Raw genomic sequence first — 10,619 nt, forward strand, 5'->3', positions numbered from 1 at the left:
TCAACCACAGTTATCATGCCGCCATCAGCGCTGGATCAGCTGAGTAAGTATTCCCTAACGTGTTCTTTGATGTTTTGTTGTAGATCTATATCTCATTACAATTGCAACAATTACAATTACTCTCTTGTAACACCTCTAATCTTCGGCACTTATTAAACCTTATTGTGTTGCAAGTCTGCTGTAAAACTCGTACTAAAACTAAAACTTTCCCACCCTCAATAACACACATGCCCGTATGTTTCAGCTCGCCTCAACATTCAGTATCCTATGCTGTTCAAACTGACCAACAAAAAGTCCAACAGACAGACGCACTGCGGTGTGCTGGAGTTTGTGGCTGATGAAGGAAGAATCTACATCCCGTACTGGGTGAGTCTCAAATGCTTTGACTTCATGTCTCCCATAATGGTTTTATTAGCGGTAAGAGGAGTTCGTAACCTCATGGTTTTCCCTGCGGATGGTTGGCGGGTGCTCTGATTTGGTTTGTTCCTTCTTTCCTATGAAGCATCTGTCGTCGTTATCTCTCCTCCTTGTGGGTGGTTGACGGATGCTCTGGTGTGGTTTGCTTTTTCCTTCCTATCAAATGTCTATCCTCTTTGTATCTCCCCTCTTTCTTTTTTGTGTTTGTTACTCTCTTGTAACACCTCTAATCTTCGGCGCTCGTATAACCGTATTATGTTACAAGTGTCAAAAAAGGCTTACTAAAACAAAACTGGCTTTGTCGATAAGGTATAAGGATGGCAGAAAATAACCCACATAGAATAACTCTTTCTCATGAATTTGTCAAATAGACTTCGTCGGCCGCCACCCACGCAACATTCAAAATTTCCTCTCAACTGAAAATATTAGGTGTGTCCGACGCGCTCATATGACCTTATGCAGTTGCGAGCAGCGTAAAACCTCTACTAAAACTAAACTAAATATCTTTGTCTTGTATAAAGAGAAAGACAAAAATTGATATTGTCCACTACCACTGTTTGAAAAAGGAGTGTTCTAGCGATGAACTAAGTCATAAATCATTTTGGGGGGACCTGCCCATTTCTACTGCCGCTTTTGTGTTTAGTAGAAGCAACAACAGCAAAAATGTGTGCAGCATTTTACATTTTAAAATTAAGCGTTATTATTAGTGCAAAATTTATTATTTATTTACGCTAATAAATGGTGTGTTCATTTATTGTGCCCTGTCTTCAGATGATGCGCAATCTGTGCGTGGACGAAGGGGAGCTGATACAGATTGACAACGTGTCCCTCTCCGTGGCCACATACGCCAAGTTCCAGCCGCAGTCCGTCGACTTCCTGGACATCACTAATCCCAAAGCTGTGTATCCTTTGGCACTGCTGTGTTGTATGTGTTAGATAGAGTACTGTTTTAGCTAGTGATCTGTCGAAAAGAAACTTGCATCACTAAAATCTATTTTTGGGGGTTTTTTTTAATTTGTTTTCCTTTACCAATTTTTAGGGGCAGTAGACTTCATTCATCAGAACAGAGTGCACTTGAGTTTTAATTAACCCTTACCTCGGTGATAAAACACAGCATCTAGTTCCCTCCCCCCCCCCCCCCCCCCCCCCCCCCCCGTGATGGTTATAGGGGGTTATTTTCTCTATTTCCATTTTGGCTTTTGTAGAGAACTCAATATTTGTTTTTTTCTATTTTTCTAAAGATATGCTAATGAAACCTTTATTATTTTTACTCAGGGATGACTGGTTTTATCTCATGTAAGTCTTCCTGACTTTTGAGGTGATCAATAGGTTCAGTACACATGTCAATACAAATATCATTTTTGAAAACAAGTATCTGTTATACTTGAAAAGTGAGTGGTTGGCGGGTGCTCTGGTGTGGTTTGCTTCTTCTTTCCTATCAAACATCTATCGTCCTTAAAATCTCTCCTCCTTCATTTTTGTGCTTGTTCCTTTCTTGTCACACCTCTAATCTTCGGCACTTCTATGACATTATTGTGTTGCAAGTGCCTTAAAACACTTACTAAAACAAAAATGCTTGAAAAAAAACCCATTTACATTACACCTTTTTTGGTCTCAAAATGGTAACATTCTTTGTTTATTTGTGAGAATAAACCTAGAAATAGAATGCTTTATAGGGTGTTGATTTTTGCAATGTTGTTGTTTTTCTTCTCGCGATCCATTCTATAGCGATAGTTTCCTTAATGTTGCTGCTAGACTGGAGAATGCTCTGAGGAATTTCGCATGTTTGACGCAAGGAGATGTTATAGCCATCAAGTACAATGATAAGGTGAGCTCAGAATGTTTTGTTCTTTTTGTTTGGGGTTTGTTTTGTTTTTTGGAGGGAAGGGGGGGTGGGGTCAGACCTGTCACTCATCCCGATTTAGTCTGGATATCCCGATTTTCCCGATTTTGATCACGCATATCCTGATTTTTTTTTTGTCTCTTGCGATGGACTAAAAAAACCAAACAAAACAAAAAAACATAATTTAGTGTAACTCATGGAACAAAGCAGTAATCCAGCTTGTGCTAAGCATTCTTTCCGTTATTCTGCCCAGTTTGAGAAAGGTGTGATGACATCTGGTCTTGATTTTCTGTGTAGGCTCAGGGAAACAGGGTTGAAAGGGTTAAGTTTGGGTGTTTGGCGGGTGCTCTGGTGTGGTTTGCTTCTTCTTTCCTATCAAACATCTATCGTCTTTACTTTATCTCCCATCCTTCTTTTTTGTGTTTGTTACTCTCTTGTAACACCTCTAATCTTCGGCACTTATATGACCTTATTGTGTTGCAAGTGCCTTAAAACACTTACTAAAAAACTAAAGGGTCATGTTAACATTGACTTAACCGTTTTATATTGCCAGGAGTACGAGCTGTGCGTCTTGGAAAGCCAGCCTGGCAAAGCTGTTTCCATTATCGAGTGTGATATGAGGGTAAGTACTTTCTACGAATGTCCAAATCAAAAGTAGGAATCCTGTTCATGATTCACCAGGTTTTTTGTTTTGCTGTGTTAACCCTATCCGTACGCCCTGGGGTCACTTTGTACCCCCGGGGTTGTATTCTTCACATTTTAGAATATTTCTAGTACGAAGATCTCTTTGAAACTTTGAGTATTTTTCAAAAAATCATTTTGACAGCCTGCTATGCAAAGCGTACAGATCGGATTAACGAGTAAATTTCTTTATTGGAAAGTGGTGGCGCAGTAAAACACGACATACGGATACGATAGTAAAACACAACGTATTGACAGGGTTAAACTCTGCAGTTTTATTCTTGCTCATGATGCAGTGTACCATAGAGTGGTGAGTGTACAATCAAAACAAAACATTATTTCTTAATTCAGTTTCAAATTAAGCTCCTACTTCTAGCGTGAATGTGACAAATCGCAGGCAGTATTGCATACAGACGTATCTCAGAGGCCACTGAAAATGACTTACGTCTGTATGCGAGACTCTGCTAAACCTCTTTTACGAACTTTGCATTGGCTTCCTGTTGAGAAAAGGATTGTGTACAAGTTGGCCACCATATGTCACAAATGTTTGAATGATAATGCACCATCATATTTATCAAATCTGTTAAGACTGTACATTCCAACTCGCAGTTTAAGATCATCAGCTGACAAAAAGAAATTTATTTTACCATCTATGAAACTTAAAACAATGGGTGAAAGGGCATTTGAATACCAAGGCCCCAAGATCTGGAATGCTTTACCAAGTACGTTGAGAGAAATCAAATCTTTTGATTCATTCAAATGTCAGCTGAAGTCGTTTCTGTTTTTAAATTAATAAGATGAATATTTGGAATAATTTTCTTTAGTCAGAACACAACGTTTCATGTTACTGTTGTATGTTGTACTGTATTGTAAAGCACTCAGAGCCTGTGTACTTTATTCGGGGTTGAGCGCTATATAAATGTCATTTATTATTATTATTATTATGCAGTACTGCCCGCGTAATATTGGTGCACTGATTGTGAAAATGTTATATTGCTTATAGTACTTGATCAATATATTAGTTTGCTTTGTTGTTGTTTTTTTAATTTTAGAACGGAATTTTTTCTTGGTCACCTGAAGAAACTTGAAAGGAACCTGCGGGTCTGCTGGCAAAGTATCTGGTGTTGCCAGATATCAGCCGGATGTATAAGTGGCTTGATAAAGGGGGGGGGGGGTGTAATTTTTTAACATTTGGATCTGGGTTTCATATCTTTGACAATAACCATTTGCTGTATGTGGCATTTTCTCCCTGGGTTGTTGGCAGGTGCTCTGGTGTGGTTTGCTTCTTCTTTCCTATCAAACGTCTATCGTCTTTATCTCCCCTCCTTCTTTTTTTGTTTTTGTTACTCTCTTGTAACACCTCTAATCTTCGGCACTTAATATATGACCTTATTGTGTTGCGAGTGCCGTAAAACTCTTACTAAAACAGACACGTTTTCTCTCAGGTGGACTTTGCCCCACCCGTGGGTTACAAGGAGCCGGAGAGACAAATCCGACCGATGGATCACTTGGATGGGCAGGTGAGTGAAGCGTTAGGGTCACATTTTTTTGGAAAGTTGGAGAATTCTAGAGATAAAAAGTTTTCAGGACTATTGTTGAGGCATCGTGGTGAAATCAGGCGCTTGTCAAATTACTGAAATAGAAGAAACCGGCATTTTTCCTGGGGGCTCAACACCTTTCATACATTTCTGTGTGAATTTACTGAAAAACCCTGATGATTTAAGTCACACAAAAATTGTAAATTTTCAGTTTCCACGGACTCTCAAGCAAAGGAAATAGCTAAACTTTGGCGGCCATTTTCTTGCTAATTTTACCTCTGAAACCAGGTGACACCATCTCCTTCAGTCGCCAATTTCTCGACTTGTATCCAAGACAAATTTGGATATTTTTTTTCTATTGAAAGCAAGACAAGTGAACAAACTTTAAGCAGATACCAATAACTCCACATACCCAAAATTTGACGAGCGCCTGATTCCACCATGTCGTGACATATTTTGTGTGTCCCAGTGTATCGTGCTTTTCAAATCTGAACGGAAGGTGATTGATGGGTGCTCTGGTGTGGTTTGCTCCTTCTTTCCTATCAAACATCTATCGTCCTTATCCCCTTCTGTTTGTTACTCTCTTGTAACACCTCTAATCTTCGGCACTTATATGACCTTATTGTGTTGCAAGTGTCGTAAAACTCTTACTAAACTAAACAGGGGGGGGGGGGGGGGGCGCAGAACACTGAAGGGTGGGTGCGGGAGTGCTAAACGTCTGGGGTTATCCTGTTTGTGGGTAATGGACCTCAGTCAGTTAGTCCAAATTAGTTCATGGTGTGCGCCTAACAGGGTCATTTGTGCTGTTAAACCATACTCTGGGGTGGTTGGCGGGTGCTCTGGTGTGGTTTGCTTCTTCTTTCTTGTCAAACATCGATCGTCTTTATCTCTCCTCCTCCTTTTTTGTGTTTGTTACTCTCTTGTAACACCTCTAGTGTTCGGCACTTATATGACCTTATTGTGTTGCAAGTGCCGTAAAACTCTTACTAAAACTTTTTTTAAAACATACTCTTAAACTTAATTATTTTTATCATTCTCAGGAGCCGGAGGAAGACAGTATGGAAATCCCACAGTCCTTTGTGGTGAGTGCCAGGGAGGGATGTACAATCGCTGTAACGTTAAACCTTCTAATGGTGGAATATTGCTGTCACATTAATGTCAAACCTTCTAACGGTAGAATATTGCTGTCCCATTAATGTCAAACCTTCTAACGGTAGAATATTGCTGTCACATTAATGTCAAACCTTCTAATGGTAGAATATTGCTGTCCCATTAATGTCAAACCTTCTAATGGTAGAATATTGCTGTCACATTAATGTCAAACCTTCTAATGGTAGAATATTGCTGTCCCATTAATGGCAAACCTTCTAATGGTAGAATATTGCTGTCACATTAATGTCAAACCTTCTAATGTTGGAATATTGCTATCACATTAATGGCAAACCTTGTAATGGTAGAATATTGCTGTCCCATTAATGTCAAACCTTGTAATGGTAGAATATTGCTGTCACATTAATGGCAAACCTTTTGTCACTAAATCGACACTACGGTTCCTTTCGGACAAGTGTACGCCTTCTGTCGGAAATAGGCTTTCGGCATGAATGTCTTGACCAAATCTTGAATATTTTAAATTTTTCCTTGAAACCTCCTTGAAATCTCCTTGAATTTGGTGGGAAGTTCATGGCAGGAATACTGTGTATACTTAATTTATCTAATTGTTAATCGCAGTGTGAAGTTATATTCCCTTATTGTTTAGAGCAAAGAAGGGATTCTGTGTTTATGAAAATAACACCATTTTTTATTATGGTGTTTGTTTCAGCCTTTCGCTGGCCAGGGCAACAGGCTGGACGGCAAGAAGAAAGGAACAGACATGGCCTCGGGTTCTGGGTCAGCGGCAGGTCAACAGAGAAGGTGAGTGGTTGGCAGGTGCTCTGGTGTGGTTTGCTCCTTCTTTCCTATCAAACATCTATCTTGTGGGTGGTTGGCGGGTGCTCTGGTGTGGTTTGCTTCTTCTTTCCTATCAAACATCTATCGTCCTTATCTCCCCTTCTTCTTTTTTATGTTTGTTACTCTCTTGTGACACCTCTTGTCTTCTGGCGCTCATATGACCTTATGCAGTTGCGAGTGTCGTAAAATCTCTACTAAAACTAAACTAAAAACATCTATCTTCTTTATCTCCCCTCCTTTTTTATGTTTGTTACTCCCTTTTAATGAATACCTCTAATCTTCTGGCACTTATATGACCTTATGCAGTTGCGAGCGCTGTAAAACCTCTGCTAAAACCCCCCGGGGTGGTGCCACTGACTGAAGTGTCTTTAGGCCTTTCCCAAATGGGGGCCATTTCTCGTTCCAATGCACAGTAGAATTGTAAATGGGCTGATCCAACAATGTCAAGCTCCGAACTGTGCCTGAACTGCAACAGGGGACTGCTGCTTTTTCTTTCCTAATCCTTACTATCGTCATTTTCCTCTACTTCTTTTGTATGTTTGTCACACTCTTGTGACCCGCTATTTCCGGGGTGCCTTGATAGTCGAAGCAGACTTTGTGGTGTTGAAGCTAGAGAGGTGAGCAGAGTAAGTCTGATTCCCTGTAAGGACTTCTCTGTTCACACCCACCCCTTGGCTCTCATATGACCTTACGCAGTGGCGAGCGCGTAAAACCTCTACTAAAACAAAAAATCTTTTGAGAGGAAGCTCTGTGCCTTAACCCTTCCAGCCCCGCGGGCGTATATTTTCAGCAGCGCTTGTACCTCCCACTGTCCCAAGAGCGTATATTCTTAGCCGCTCTCGAACCGCCACCTGTCCCAAGAGCATACATTTTCAGTTTTGGGAGGTGGGGGGTGTACCGAATTTGCGCTTGTTTCGAACTGGCAGCTAACCTAATTAAACTTAAATTTTCTAAATCTTCGTTCATTTACCTTTCAGCATTGTTCTATGTTATCAACTAAACCCTTATAACAAGGACACTACACCACTTTTTAAAATGCTCGCCTCTTTTTGTGAAATACTGTTGTATTTACCTGGGACTGAGGTTAGGGAGTTGCGGAAAAATGGCTGGGGATGGAAGGGTTAAGACGTCCTCTTTTTTTCTCTCCCCAGGGGTATTCCCAACAACTACTGGCTTTCTGTGCGTCTTTTACTTCGTTCTTTTTTCTCTCTCCTCCCCGAGATATTCCCAACTACCTGCTATCTGTGCGTCTTAACCCTATCCGTACGTCGTGTTTTACTATCGTATCCATACGACGTGGAGAACTCTGTGCCACCATTTAACCCTATCCGTACGTCGTGTTTTACTATTGTATCCATACGACATGGGGAACTCTGTGCCACCATTTTCCAAAGAGGAAATTTCCTCATTAATACGACCAGTATGCAGTCTGTCAAAATGGTTTTTTGAGAAATACTGAAAGTTTCAAAGAGATCTTCGTACTTGAAGTATTCTAAAGTGTGAAGAATACAACCCCGGGGGTACAAAATGACCCCAGGGCGTACGGATAGGGTTAAGAAGTCCTTTTTTCTCTCTTCCCAGAGGTATTCCCAACTACTACAGGCTTTCTGTGCGTCTTAACTCTTTAACCATGGCTGGACGGTACCACCGTCCGATGCGAAGTTATTATTGTATTATATTATGGTACGCGTCGAATATAAAAAAGTACGAGCTGACAAGCCTTTAGTTTGACCCGGAAGTCAAAGATGAATTCTACTTCTGGGTTATGCTTTATTGATCAGTTTGACACGAAACAAGCGGTTTTAAAAAAGTAATAAGTCAGGTCACATTTCCACAAACACGAGAGAATTACGCGGAAATGTGATTTTAAATTGCATGGTCAAAGAGTTAAGGCGTTCTTTTTCTCTTTCTTCTCAGGGATATTCCCAACTACTACAGGCTTTCTGTGCGTCTTAAGGCGTTCTTTTCTCTCTCCTCCCAGGGGTATCCCCAACTACAACTTCAAGCGAGGGACAATCAGCTTTATCCGCAGCGTGCGGCCGGCCACCAACGGTCACTCGGAGGAGGACGACGACAAACAGTTTGAGGCTTTCTCCGGCGAGGGGCAGATGCTGAAGAAGAAAAACAGGAAATAAATTTGGGCTTCTGTAACTGTGTGTGTGTGTTACTGAGGGGGTGTGTGTGTGTGTGTTACTGAGCGTGTGTGTTTGTGTCTGTGACAGTGTGTGTGGACGTGCGCATGTGAGAGTTGGTGTTTGAGGCTTTCTCTGGCCAGGGGCAGATGCTGAAGAAGAAAAACAGAAAATAAACTTTGGCTTCTGTGACTGTGTGTGTGTGTGTCTGGGACTGACTGAGCGTGGGTGTGTGTGTGTGTGTGTGTGTGTACGTGCACATCTGAGAATGGGTGTTTGAGTGGGTCTGTGATATTTTGTTGTGAAAGGAGAGTCTGTGAGGATGTGAGTGTAAATTTTGACCCTTTCATGCAGCCAGGTTTGTTTGGTTCCAGTCTTAGTTAGATCTAGTAAGTTTCTGATCACCAACTTGAGGTGGGGAATTGTTCAATTAAACAATCTGCTTTTCTGATATTGGCATCGGGCGCAAAACTATCAATTATCGTACTTCTGTTAACTTGGAGAATTTGTGGGTGGTTGGCGGGTGCTCTGGTGTGGTTTGCTTCTTTTTTCCTATGAAACATCTATCGTATTTATCTCTCCTCCTTCTTTTTTGTGCTTGTTACTCTCTTGTAACACCTCTAATCTTCGGAACTTATATGACCTTATTGTGTTGCAAGTGCCGTAAAACTCTTACTAAAACTAAAACGAAAAGGACATGTGTGGAGTAGGCATGATATGTGTGGCCCAGTAAGCTTATTTATCTTCTGGATCTGAAAGTGTGAATCAATCAGGAGGAAAGACATCTTTTTGTTCTTTGGTATTGTCAATTAAAACACTGAAGGAATACTTTGTTCTGGGTTCTTGGTTTTTTTGTGTGACCTGTGTTTAGATGAGGAAACTGCAGACTGATACATGTAGCTCGCATCTTTTATCGTTTCTCTTCTCTCTCTTTCTCTCTCTCTCTCTCTCTCTCTCTCTCTCTCTCTCTCTCTCTCTCTCTCTTTCTCTGTCTCTCTCTTTTTTTCTCTCTCTCTCTCTCTCTCTCTCTCTCTCTCTCTCTCTCTTTTTTTTCTCTCTCTCTCTTTCTCTCTGGGTTGAGAGAGGTATAGTAGTAGTATAAGGTTTTACGGCGCTCGCAACTGCTAAGGTCATATGAGCGCCGAGAGAGGTATGACTTCAATTTATAATTTACCTTATATTCAGTGTCTTTTAAAATAAAACAACTTTTTGTTTCAGGGGCAGGAGGATCTTCTTCAAATATTATAAAATTTTAATGCGCTGCATACAAGTACAAGGGGTTACAATTTCTCGAGTGGAATACATGTGACAAAAATTGACAATGAATTTTTTTTTTCTTTTAATACATGTATCATAACTAGGACAACCTCTAATAATTGATTGTTCCAAAAATGTCATAATAGAAGCACATAAACGTTTGATGAACAGCATGTGAATTAATAATCAAGGCAAGGAAAATTGTTACAATAACCACAAATGGTCGCTTTTAAGCACAAGGGGGCTGTCCCGAGAAATGCTGTTTTGAGAAAACATAAAAGTTTTTGTCCCCTGTTCAGTTTCTTTAAAAGACAAGGTTACTACTAACACAAACTTCGGCATGTAGGGTCTATATGACCATATTGTGTTGCAAGTGCCGTAAAACACTAACACAATCTTCGGCACGTTATATGACCTTATTGTGTTGCAAGTGCCGTAAAACGTTTACTAAAACTAAGAAGAATGGTGGTCACAACGATGTCACGCTCTTTTCTACCACAACACGACTCAGTGCAGTAAAGTTACCAAAACTATCGCTGGGAGGATTTGGCATAAAATTATGATCGTCCAAAAAGTTTGGAGAAGAACATGTTGTTGCATGCGCAGCAGACGTGCATGATGATGATGAAGATGATGTACCAACAACAGCAGCAACAACGACGACATATGGCGGTTCTACTAAGTCTCACCCAAACCCTTTTTTTTATTCCCTGCTACCTACAATGATGATGAGGGTGGTGGTGATGAGGAGGAGGATGATGAAGATGATGTACCAACAACAACGACGGATGGTGGCTCTCTGGT

The 10,619-nt window shown here is 40.7% G+C and overlaps 1 protein-coding gene across 1 annotated transcript in view; it reads left to right on the forward strand.

The window, feature by feature from the left end:
* Positions 1-9,389, forward strand: part of LOC101846028 (ubiquitin recognition factor in ER-associated degradation protein 1) — a 13,926-nt gene extending 4,537 nt beyond the window's left edge. Inside the window, exons 3-11 of the mRNA XM_005107121.3 lie at positions 11-43; positions 245-366; positions 1,189-1,319; positions 2,173-2,245; positions 2,814-2,882; positions 4,387-4,461; positions 5,520-5,561; positions 6,299-6,390; positions 8,408-9,389. Coding sequence (XP_005107178.1) covers positions 11-43; positions 245-366; positions 1,189-1,319; positions 2,173-2,245; positions 2,814-2,882; positions 4,387-4,461; positions 5,520-5,561; positions 6,299-6,390; positions 8,408-8,561 — 791 coding nt within the window. The 3' untranslated portion in view covers positions 8,562-9,389. The remainder of the gene's footprint in view (positions 1-10; positions 44-244; positions 367-1,188; positions 1,320-2,172; positions 2,246-2,813; positions 2,883-4,386; positions 4,462-5,519; positions 5,562-6,298; positions 6,391-8,407) is intronic.
* The last annotated feature ends 1,230 nt before the right edge of the window (positions 9,390-10,619 follow it).

This window comes from Aplysia californica, unplaced genomic scaffold (assembly GCF_000002075.1).
Source record: "Aplysia californica isolate F4 #8 unplaced genomic scaffold, AplCal3.0 scaffold00577, whole genome shotgun sequence".
In the NCBI taxonomy this organism is placed as follows: Eukaryota; Metazoa; Mollusca; class Gastropoda; order Aplysiida; family Aplysiidae; genus Aplysia; species Aplysia californica.